The 12,758-nt window shown below is 35.8% G+C and overlaps 1 protein-coding gene across 1 annotated transcript; it reads left to right on the top strand.

Annotated features, from left to right (window-relative positions):
- Window positions 1-872: 872 nt before the first annotated feature.
- Window positions 873-4,688, top strand: LOC141817057 (uncharacterized; the record flags this gene model as incomplete). Its single annotated transcript, XM_074704749.1, has 5 exons — window positions 873-974; window positions 2,669-2,962; window positions 3,829-4,089; window positions 4,233-4,301; window positions 4,401-4,688. Coding segments are annotated over 5 exons (1,014 nt in total), but the record flags the coding sequence as incomplete, so codon positions are not given.
- Between the last annotated feature and the right edge of the window lie 8,070 nt (window positions 4,689-12,758).

The following is a 12,758-nucleotide window of genomic DNA, read 5'->3' as shown; positions in this document are numbered from 1 at the left end:
GTCCTAAAATTTTACCATGATTAAATTCACTTCGAATCTTTTTTTTTCTGGTTTTTGATATTATTTGCTGTTATTCTCCTAAGTCGATATGTATTAGTTTGTTCTTTTATCAACTTGTTTATCTGGCTTTAAGGTCTTCACTTTGCTTGACACAGTTTCCTCGTTTTATAATAGCTCTGTAATAATACATTCTTGAAGAAATGCGTTGAATTCTAAAGATTTCTTTGAACTGATGAACTCCTTCAACTGAAGTATTTCCATTATTCTGTCAATAGATTCTAGTTTCTTTCAATTTGTTTCTCAATGTCTAAGTTTATTTCTTCAGGGAAATAGTGATGATGGAGTTTATTTCTTTGTGACTATAATAACAGAACAAAACATCATAGGTCGCCACAAGAACATAAAGAGAGCAACTAACTACATGAAATGCTCCATTGAGGTAGTCCTGGAAGAATTAGGACGAAGTTTGAGAGTTCCTTATCTAGAAACAAATATCATTTCTAAGTTCTCAGAATAAATACAGCTTAGGAATAACACTATGTTTGAAGGCCAATACCATGTTCAATGGTTTAGTTATGGTTTCTGAATTGTTTTTGAAGTATTTCATTAAGTAGATTGAATCAAAAGACTACATGGACCCAATTTCTATGAGCTAAATATGATTAGCATACGGTTTCATCTAGTGAGATCCTCGAGAGGAAATATGTAGATGTTTCTCACATTTGTCAGCTTAAAGGAATGATTTCAATGCTATGGCAACTTGGTAATTCTCCTGCTCATGTTTGATTTCTGTTGCAACTTTAGCACTTGACAGTTCATTTAACAACTACCTCAGTTCTCTGTGATTAATAGCCTCTTTTAAATGTTTGTAGATAGCTGGTGCTTCACTTTTTGACATTTTGTTGTCGAAATACAATTCAGTGACTTGCATAAAACTTGCATGTGGTATGACGGTGTTTGTACAACCTGTTCTGGTAAATCTTTGAGTGCTTCACTTTGGTAATTATTCTTATTCTTATTTTGTCTCAGTGCCGTTGGGGATGCTTGCGTGGCGATCGATGAATGGGTCCACAATTCTCAAGTAGAGACCTCACTTAGCAGCAGTCTCTGGAGAACAAAATCTGACATTGTACCAGAGTAAAGAAGTCATCATCCAGCTTGTTGATGTACACACGTTGATATGATGTTGGTTTGGACTTATAAACATGTACACATGTCTATTGTTGATCTTTGAATGTATTGTAGCATTTGGATCTTTGTATGGATTGTATCATTTGGATCTTTGTTATTAATGTTATATGGATGTTGATATTGAAATGAATTTTGTTATTGATTGTGTATTATATTGTGGATGTGGATGTTAATATTTGCGACGATAGATTCTATATAATTTGTGAATCGATCCGGTTGGATCGATATTTTATGTAGATACGGAATAATCAATAAATAAGTAGAATAGGAATTATTTTTTAAATTTTGTGACTTTTACGATGAAAATGGAATTCGTTGCAGATTTGCGACGAATTCTGCGACAAAAATAAATTCGTCGCAAATCTATCGTAGTGATATTTTGCAACGAAAACCATTTTCGTTGCAAAATTCGTCGCAAATTTGCAACGAATTTCATTTTCGTCGCTAATTTGCGACGAATAAAATTCGTTGCAAATTTGCGACGAATAAAATTCGTTGCAAATTTGCGACGAATTCAGATTCGTCGCAAATCTGCGATGAATTCTGGTTTCGTTGCAAATTTGCAACGAATTTTATTCGTCGCAAATTTGCGACGAATCATTCGTCGCAAATTTGCAACGAATTCTGCGACGAATTTAAGTTTGTTGCATATTAGCGACGAATTCAGTTTTCGTTGCAGATTTGCGACGAAATTGATTCGTTGCAAATCTGCGACGAACATAAATTCGTCGCAGATTTGCAACGAATTTGGCGACGAAAATAGCTTTTCGTCGCTAAAATTTGCGACGAAATATAAAATTTTCATCGCAAAAATTTGTGACGAGTTTATACCAACGAACTAGGATTCGTCGCAAAGTTCGTTGCAAAACGTTTTGCGACGAATTTTTTTTAAAAAATTCGTCGCAAATTTCGTCGCTAATTAAGGGTTTTTTTGTAGTGATATAATCTAGATCGAATAGTAAATTAAAATTACACAGAACAATCATACACAACATACAATATATAACACATATTAGGCCATAATTGTTGGAACTAGGAATCCTACAACTACAGAGTTAATCTATTTGCACATTCTGCTATTGTCCATGCTAGCACTACAACAAATTTGACTTTCCGCAGCATGTCATTAACGGCACACATTTATAGTGTGCTGTTAATAATACTTTTTACAGCGCACATAATTAAGTGCGCTGCAGATACTATATTATATTTTAAAATTAACAGCGCGCGTATAATTGTGCGCTGCGAATAGTATTTTTTACAGCGTTCAAAAATTCTATGCTGTTAAAAGAAGGTTAAAAAGAATAATATTAGCAGCGCAATAGGGAATACGCTGTTAAAAGTTGTAATTTTTTCCTCCCACCTTTGCCGCCCGCTTTAGATTTCCTCCCTCTCTCTCTCTCTCTCTTCGTAACTCGCGACCGGACTAATCGCGATTTAGGTTTTCTTCGCCAGGTTTCCGCGAGTTCTCCTCCAGCCTTCGCCGCGGTCTCCTCCAGCCGCGGTCTCCTCTAGCCTTCGCCCGATTCAGCCTTCGCCGCGGTCTCCTCCAGCCACCGCCGCCCGATCTTCGCCTCCCGCGTTCGCCGCGGTCTCCTCCAGAGATCGCCCAGCCCAGCCGCCGAGGTTTTCTTCGCCCGATTCAGGTTTCCGCGAGTTCTCCTCCAGCCTTCGCCGAGGTCTCCTCCAGCCTTCGCCCGATTCAGGTTTCTGCGAGTTCTCCTCCAGCCACCGCCGCGCCTATTCCCTCCCTTTGCAGCGGCAAGCAGAGGTAAAAATTTGCTTGAAATGCTTAGACCTAAATATTTGTACCCTAAATTGCTTAGACCCATTTTGTATGCTGTTTGACACTTGTGTTCAAGATTTCAAGCTTTTATTACTTGGATTCACATGAAGTATGGAGATTTAGCATACTTGGATTCACATGAAGTATCAAGATTCCCTTCCTTTGTATGCTGTTTGACACTTGTGTTTTACACTTGATTTAGAATCTATATGTGAAGGTGTTGGAAAGATTCAATGCTTGTTCGAAATGATCACTAGATCACTGTTCATTTTCATTTTACCATTGAATGTATTGATAGCTAGCTTGATTACAATCATTTTACCATTCAATGCTTATTCCGTATTTTCATTTTCACTGATCAAAATTTAATCTAATTATAAATTTAATGTAATAAAGATATAATTAATCTAGAAAGAATATAGTTTATATATACTTTTATAATTTATTAAAATAGTTGGAAGGGTAAATCTTGGTTGTCATTTGACGTGACTTGACTTTGTCTAGTGTATTTGGTATTTGCTTGTCGTCTTGTTTGATTTGTTGTTTTCCTATGATGGTAGGTTATGTTTCCCATGTTTGCCATGTTGTTGTTTTCTATACATATGCTTATATATATTATATTTATTTCTAATAATTTTTTTATATTTATATATGTCAAATGCTTAAGGAAAAAGCAAGTTCTGCAGATACAACAATTACAAGGTCACAAGTTTGGATTGAAGGTCACAAGAAGAAAAATGGGCAACCTATTAGTCAAGCTATTGGAGATAAAATAGTAATAAGAGTTTTCATACCTATGCTATCACTGCAGATAAAGCTATTTTACAATATTTGTATAATGATATTTGCAGAAAGAAATAGAAGACTGCCCACCCGAAGCTTTAAACACAACTAACATTGCCGATGATGCAATTAGCCTTGTATTTGGCAAGGAGTCTCGAGGTAGAGTGCGTGGAATGGGCTTTGGAGTTAAACCATCAAAAGTCGGAGCTTTTGTGGAAAAAAATTCAACTGTTAAGCATCTTGAAAATATAGTGCATAATCTTCAACAAGAAATGCAAGAAATGAGGTCCTACTTTCAAGCTATAAAGTTACAAAATGAAAAGGAACAGGTTAGTAATGTGGTTATTTTTATTGTAGAATTATATAGTTATTCAGATTTTATCTAGAATTATATTGTATTTCTTCTGATGAATTGTTGATTGATATTTCATTTTGAAGTGGCTAACAATAACTAATTTGTTTGTCAAATTAGGTTGCTAGTGGTGGCATTGGAAGCGGTGTTGGAAATTATATTAGTGGTGATAGCAATATTGCAGCTCAGGTAACTATCTTAACCTAATCTTATACTTTCGTTTATTATTTATAACATGCTCTATTATAAAATTTGTTTAATCATTAATTATTGTTTATTGTGATATAGTCAAAACTAAAAAAGGGGACTGCTAGAGATATCAGTGTTAATGCTAAATGTAAGCTGCTTCATTGGTCTGTTGATGGAGCTGTTGCAGAAGGTCGAATTGCATCCACAGATCCAAAAGCAAAAGTACATCATGTTCCTCTTGGTGAATCTTATTGGAAAGTTTGGATTGATAGAGTTCTTGTGGAGAAGGTGGAGCTAATTCGACCAAATGAAGAAATGTTTTTTCTTGAGGATGCAATAGGAAGCACAGTAGCTTGGGCATCGATGTTTATAGTTTTGTCTGATTGATTTGGATGAATCGATATACTGTTGTAGTAAAGATGAACATGAACTTGGATTGTTTTGTCTAACTAGATGTAGATGATTATCTTTGATATATTTGAACTATGATTTTATAATTGTGAATGTGATGTTGGATTGAATGCGATGTTATCTAATATTTGTGTGTTGGATTTTAAATGTTATAGCTTTGAGCAGGTTATAATTATTTGTATTTCTATTATATATTTGTGTTTATAGGCCTATTGTATTTTAAAAATATAATTATCCGCAGCGCGCGGGGCGCGTGCTGCGAAAAATTGCACCTTTCCGCAGCGCGCGTGCCGCATGCTGCGAATGGACCTTTCCGCAGCGCGCGGGCCGCGTGCTGCGGATGGACCTTTCCGCAGCGCGCAGGCCGTGTGCTGCGGATGCACCTTTCCGCAGCGCGCGGGCCGCGCGCTGCGGATGTATCCAGCACTTTCAACAGCTTGGAGTTATGCAGCACGCGATGTGCGCTGCGGATAGCTTAATTGCGCGCTGCGGAAAGTCAAATTTGTTGTAGTGTTATTAGTGCCAAATAAACTAAGTATAATAGCGTCCTTGTGTAGTAGGTTCATATCTATATCAATCGATTGGTTGAATCGATAGTGAGATGATATAGATGTAACGCCCGCCCTTACCAGAGCCTTGAGAAATATTATTATATATCTTTAAACATATAAAATATTATAAAAGAACAAAAAAATTGGAGATGTAACGTATCGATTCCTATAACTCTGACGTGCTCGTGCTTAGCGAGCTTTCTACCATATGAGCTACATCCTCACTTCTCTTTAATATATAGATATTGCTTTTTTAATTTTTCTTTTTATTCAGCCATACACATTATGTACACATTTTCTTAAACATATAAAATACTATAAAAGAACAAAAGAATAGAGATGCGAGATATCTATCTGCTTACCTCTCACATGCTAAGCGAGCTCTTTCATTAGAACTGTCAAATGGATCAACCCATAACAGGGCGAACCAATCCACCATAAATATATTATATGGCGGGGTTAGGCAGGCCGACCCATCAATTTAGCAGGTTAGGAAATCTCCAACTCAACACAACCTAAGGCGGGTTGTGGGTCAGGCGGGCCAACCCACGAACCTGTTAAAAATAAAAATATTAAAATATTAAAAATTTTAAGTTTGGATTACCATTTAAATGGATAAAGATGAAATTTTTAAGTTTAAATTGTGGTTTAGACGGATCAAGTCCACTAGTTCATTGAGTTTTCTACTTTAATTTTAAATTTTGAAGAAGACAAAATTTTCTCAATCCGCGGACCAAACCAAATCCATCACAGGCCAACCCACGCGGATCGTGGACTTAAGCGAGTCGACCATCTAAACTCAACTTAAGATAAGTTGATAAAATTTCAACCTAATCCGCTTAAATTATTTGGCGGGGTGGGCTAATCAAACGGGCCTAACTCAAATTAACGACTATATTTATCATCTGAGTTGCACCCCTAATTATATTCTAGATATTGCTTTTTTAATTTTTTTAATTTATTCAGCCATATATATTATGTATATATTTTCTTAAACATATAAAATACTATAAAAGAGTGACACATTGCTAGCGCCATCATATCTTTGTCCCCGTATGTTGTGGATACGCAAGTCATAACGACTAAGAGCATCAGATATTTCTTTCTTAAGTATGACAACAGTTGTATTAGTCACTTATACAATGGTAAAGAACCACTGTCGTAAAAAGTCATTAATATATACAAATCTTAATACAATATTTTTTTTTTTGCTCTTTGTTAGATGTATCTCTTGCTTCATCCATGAAAATGTAAAATTTTACATGTCTGATTTATTTACGAATCTTGATTCTCACTTGTTTGGCAAGAATATTCAAGATATATTTTTTTAAATATATGGTGAAGTATACTTTACATTTTTTGAAATTTTCTCTGAGATGATATCTCCAATACTCTCATTTCTTTTTTCCATAAATTTTATTATCTCGATAAAATTTTCACAATTATTAAAAGATGGAGATTCATCATGTCATCTAAATATATATGCTTGCAAAGTAAGTCATCGAATACTTTCAATAGTTGTTCTAAGTCATAATTTGTTCTTCTACTTTTCTTCTGAATATTGTGCATTCATCACTTTTTCAATATGACGAAGTATGCTCATCAAATTATTAAGATATTTTACAACATTGTTATGTGGTGAAGTATTATATCCTATATGCATCAAAAATATACATATATTCCCGTCATTAACTCACTTTCAATATTTGAGTTCATCCGTCGTAAATACAGGATTGCGAAGATGCTTATGTTTAAACAAGAAGCATGAAAAGCAAAATGCAGTATTTTTCGAAGGAGAATACTCTGTAACCAACTAAATTTCTTAAATCAATAATTTTGGAATTGCCGATTTTGACTTCTAGATTTGGTCAGTGATACTCATTTATAATAAGTTAATATATCCCATCTTAATATAAGCTCATCTAATTTCATCCTTTTGATTAACAAAATATTTTCATATTGGAGTATGTAATATTGAATCGGGTTCAAGAGAATTGACATCAACATCAATTCTAAGAGATTTGTTAGCTTGTTGATCACTAAAATTTAAGATATCAATATTGGATGGAGAAGATAGATGATGTCTGCTCGTTTGTTTAAAAAATTAAATTGATAGTTTTCCATTTTTATCATTTAGTTTTCTATATTAAAGTGAATAAATATAAAAATTACCTAACTAAAAAATCTAATAATCAAAAAAATCCCAACAAAGAATTATTTTTTAAATTTCATAATTATTTTCCTATTTGCAAGAAGATCATGTTGTTTGCACAATTATAGAAGCTCCTTTCTCCACATTTTGAGATAGAAGTCTAAATTCTCTAGAAACCCCATTATCTCAAACTTACAATTGGAAGAAAAAAAAACTAGTCTCTAATAATCCTGCTTATTATGGCAAACCAAAACAAATCAACAAAGTCAGTAAGTCACAATGTGTACAGAAAAAAAACATATACAAAAAAAAAAGAAATTTAAAGAATAAATTAATTGATAAATTATACCACAATCATATTGAGGAGAAAGGCAGAAGCATAGCCCCCGGGGCAAAAATGATTTTCTTCTAAGGGACTTGCACTTTCTCGATTTACCTCCTCATAGATGGTCGTGGGGCCGACCGTGTGGGGCCGCTAAGGTGGCGGATCATCTTTTTTGCAGAAAAAGAAAGGCAGAAGCATAAAAAATGATTTTCTTCTAAGGGACTTGAGAAGATGAAAGGGGCAATGTAACATCACATATATGGTCACTAAGATAAATGAGCATGAATATCAACTGTATGAAATTAAAGAACAATTGTTTTTCAGTGATAAAATTGGTAGAGGAATTCTGTCACAATTAGGTCCCAACATATAATAAAATGTTAATTTCCTAACATGATGCAATTGTAGGATACACAATTATTTCCTATTTAATAGATTCCATAAAACTTCAGTTAGAAAATATAGAATTCAAGGAATACAGACAATTGACTTTCGGTCAAGCCAAGGGCACACAAATCTTGAGAGTTGAAGTATCAAGAATTGTGAGCAAACTGGCAAAATTGAATAAAATTCATGAGGATGATGAACAAGACTGGTTAAAGCGGACAGACAATGTATCATTAATGTTATGTTATCAAGTACGTAATGTCTTACAATTTGATATCATAGAAGAAACCTATGTAGCCCCCGGGACATAGTTGAGTTGGTTACGACGCAGCAGAGTTGCAGAAGAGGGCAAGGGTTCAAATCCTGGCGAAGCCAGGCAATACTCTCCTGCATCGTGACTAACTGCAATTTCCTGATTTACCTCCTCACAAATGATCGTGGGGTCGATCGTGTGGGGCCGCTAAAGTGGCGGATTTCATCTTTTTTGCAGAAAAGAAGAAACCTATGTAGGTCTATTGATCAAGGATGAACCAGCAGAAGACCAGACTTGAACAGACGAATTATAGTCACTGTTAGAGTCACATAACAAGATTGCAATGAGTGTGCCAGAATTTGAAGAATTTCATCGAACACATGGATGGTATGGCAGAATGACTGAGAGTTTTATGAATATCAAATAGTTCGATAAGTTGAAGAAACTCATATAAGCTAGACAGGTTAAGATCAACGGTTCAGTTAAATAACCAAGTATTACTATAGCCATCGAATGCATAAGTCTCAGAAATTATAAGTTTGACAAGAGAAATAACGAGATACTGCAACTGGCATTTTATTGTTCGTGAATATTGAAGGGTTATTCGATTTGTAAAGTCCTTTCGACAATAAACAAGATCGATAAAAAGTTATTATAAATATTTAATTACTTTTATAATATATAATTATTTGTTCATGTAAATCAATCTATCAACAACACGTTATCAGAGCAAAATAATATGCATGTTCAAATTATATGATCATCATGTTCCAATCATGTGCATGTTCGATTTTCTGTGCAAAAGGAATTCTATAGAATTTATTCAAATATATAGTTTGCATGTAGATTTGTGCATGTATGGATTTTCAAATTGATATGCCTGTAAATTTCTACATGTATGGATTTTTCTAATGATTTGCATGGATTTTATCATGGATGAATTAAAGAAATGCATACGAAACAGTTGATGCATGCAGTTGAAATAAAAGCATAGTCTTGTTCATGCATACAGTGAAAATAATTTGTTTATTCTGTATTAATGGGAAAATTAATTCGATACCTGTATGATTTCTGTGGATACGGATATGCATGTTTCGTTCGAGTGACGCATTGTGTATTCACTAAATCTCTCGGTGAAATAATTTCGTTATTGTTCACATTAAAACTGTCATGCATGTTTAATCCGAAAAAAACAAGACAGAGAGTGATACCGAGGGCAAATTTATTAGGATACAATCAAAGTCTACCACTGTGAAGATATATATGAATTTCATTGGATCTAACAAATTGGCTTTGCTGAGAGGGAGAAACCTACCGAGCGGGGTGTTTTTTTAAAACAAAAACGCTAGTGTTCATGTGGAAAAAATGAACAGTAAAATGCGTGGGTGTTTGCGTTTAGGAATGAAATATCAAAAAAAATTTCCATTATTGTTTCGTTCCTTCGATCAATTGGGTTGAAACATAATTGGGCTTGGATTATTTTTTTTAAAATTTAAGTTCAAGCAAAAATCTAATTAAATTAGTTCTAATAAAGAGAAATAAATTTACACTCGAGACTCGATAATCCACTTGGACTCGATTAGTTGAGTACTATTGAGTGATAATCCACTCGGACTCGATTAGTTGAGTACTATTGAGTGTTGTGGTAGTCGGGAGCACAACTGTCTAGTGATTTGATACGATTATCAAGTCGTGTCAAGTGACTTCGATATGAGGATGCCGAATGAAATTCGGGATGATGAATCTGAATCGGACTCGAATCACATAACTCAGGTTTCAACTTCAAAGTTAGCTAAATCCCACTCAGAATTGACACGCATAACTCAGACTTGGGATGTCAAGCACTACAAAAAAAACATGAAATAGCGATGGAATTAGTGACGGAATTTATTTCCGTCGCTATACTTAGAGACGGAATATTAATTTCCGTCTCTAATTAGCGACGGAAATAAATTCCGTCTCTAATTAGAGACGGAATTAATATTCCGTCTCTAATTAGAGACGGAAATTAATTCTGTCTCTAATATTTCGTCTCTAATTATAGCGACGGAATTTATTTCCGTCGCTAATTAGAGACGGAATTAATATTTCGTCGCTAATTAGAGACGGAAATTAATATTCCGTCTCTAATTATAGCGACGGAAAAAAATTCCGTCGCTAAAGTCGCGATTTTAGGGCTCCGCCGGCCCTTTTCTTCGTGCGCGCGCGTTTCGTCATTCTCTCCTCCGGCACTACTCTCCGCCGGCGTTCTCTCGCGGCCGGTGTTCTCTCTTCCGACGTTCTCTCCTCCGGCACTACTCTCCTCCGGCGTTCTCTCGCGATCGGCGTCCTCTCCTCCGGCATTCTCTCCTCTAGCGTTCTCTCCTCCGGCATAGTCGCAGCCCACGGGGCCTTTCGCGTCCTGGAGGATCTGTTCCTCGATGAGCAGGAGATTGGCAGCGCTTCCAGTCTCTTGTCCTTCCTCGGCGGAGCCACCTCCGCCGCCGTCTCTGCAGCTGCTCCTGGACGTGTCTGATGCGCAGATCTGATGTTTTCTAGAAAAGAAGACCTTCCCAACGAAGCGGATCTTGCTCATGGAATCGAGTTGGTACACCAGCCCAGAGGAAGCCGACGGTGCTCCCGGCACATTTGCTTCCGATGTTTTCCGATTAGGCATCCTCCTGTTTGAGCTTTCGGTACTACTTGCATCTTGCTCCTCTACTCATCCGCTATTCGATCGAGCTCATCGCTCCTTTTTGTGCAGTTGTTTTGTGCCTTTGACTCATTGGAGGAGAAACTGACCGCCATGGCTGACCTCCGGCATCGCATCCTTCCTCCGCAGCTTCTGCTCAACTGGCCAAAGGAAGCTTCTTTCTGCCTGTGGCTGTTACACCCTCAGCCGGACACCCGACCCAAGTTGAGGTCAGTGCATGGTAGAGCTCCGTTACTTGCTCATCTGATCATGCAGCATGCATCTGCATGATGTTGCCTTGATAAATTATTGGTCCACACCTCATTTTCAGTTGATGAATTGAGATCCAAATCAAAACAGAAAGGTCGATACCATTCGAGATTTTAGCATATGATCTCTGTAAAGGAGATAATTTCAGTCTCTTCCTTTAGTCTAATGGTTGGTTAATATATAGTACTTTGTTAAGTTTACTGCATTGTTTTTTAATTTTTTACAGAAAACAAAATCCATCTACTGTGGCTACTATGGCTCATCCTACAGATATGAGGTTGAATTGGATTAAAAAGCTACTTCCTGGCTACTGTGGCTCATCCTTAATTATCCGACAGTCGTTACACTGTAAGATCATCTCACTCTTTTATTCAGTTTCTCTTGTTTTTTGTGTGTAAGGGCAAGTATTTGACTTAATAGATGTGCTCCATCACATTTGATTCCATACTTAAAGATGTCTTCCCTTAGATTTTCCATCTTGAGGGGAAAAAAACTAGTGTAAGTTTGCTCCAAATTCATAATCCTGGGTTTACCACACTGTTTCAAATCTTTTGTACACTCGTTCCTTCTTCAAAAATGAAAACACTCTCTGCATGTTCACAGGGATCTAAAAGGATTCTCTCTACAAGGAACTTTGGCACCTGACATAAGCTGTGACACTTGAAAGCTCTGTAAGTAGCATCTTTTTTTCCATATTCAACTTAAGGAGAAGAAAAATTGTCCTTCTCCTTAGGGAGAACTCCTTTTTTCTACTTCCCTTTATATGATAATTTGACAATGAAATTCTTTAGTTAACCAATACATATTAGTTAACCAATACTTCCCTTTATGCAGGTATTGCTTATTCATCTATACTTTTATAACATGGAATTATCTATTGATGTTTTATGCAGGTATTGCTTATTCATCAAACATTAATAAGAAAGTATCAAACTCCAAAATTAAACACTATCCTACTTACATCCATATAAACACATCAAATTTATAATCAAATTATACAAAAACAAAATTAGACTTAGAGAGATAAGAAAGGAAGTAGCTTTAGAGAGATATCTGTGCTAAAAATTGTGTTCTTTCATCACCATCAGTCCATGCATATGAGTTGATGTTTATCTGGCCACGGCTTGTGGCCTCAAAGATGCCATGTAATAGATCAAGTAATGGCCTGCCGGGGCAATGACCATTACTATCCTTCCCTTAACTCCACTACATGGCATCTTTGAGGCCACAAGCCGTGGCCAGATAAATATCAACTCATATGCATGGACTGATGGTGATGAAAGAACACAATTTCCAGCACAAATATCTCTTTAAAGCTACTTCCTTTCTTATCTCTCTAAGTCTAATTTTGTTTTTGTATAATTTGATTATAAATTTGATATGTTTATATGAATGTAAGTAGGATGTGTTTAATTTTGGAGTTTGATACTTTCTTAT

Source organism: Curcuma longa, unplaced genomic scaffold, assembly GCF_044706935.1.
Source record: "Curcuma longa cultivar G26 ecotype Majalengka, Jawa Barat unplaced genomic scaffold, ITB_CL_G26_1.1 contig_19205, whole genome shotgun sequence".
Taxonomy (NCBI): Eukaryota; Viridiplantae; Streptophyta; class Magnoliopsida; order Zingiberales; family Zingiberaceae; genus Curcuma; species Curcuma longa.
Note: the sequence above shows the minus strand (reverse complement) of the source record. Positions and strands in the feature narration are given on the sequence as shown.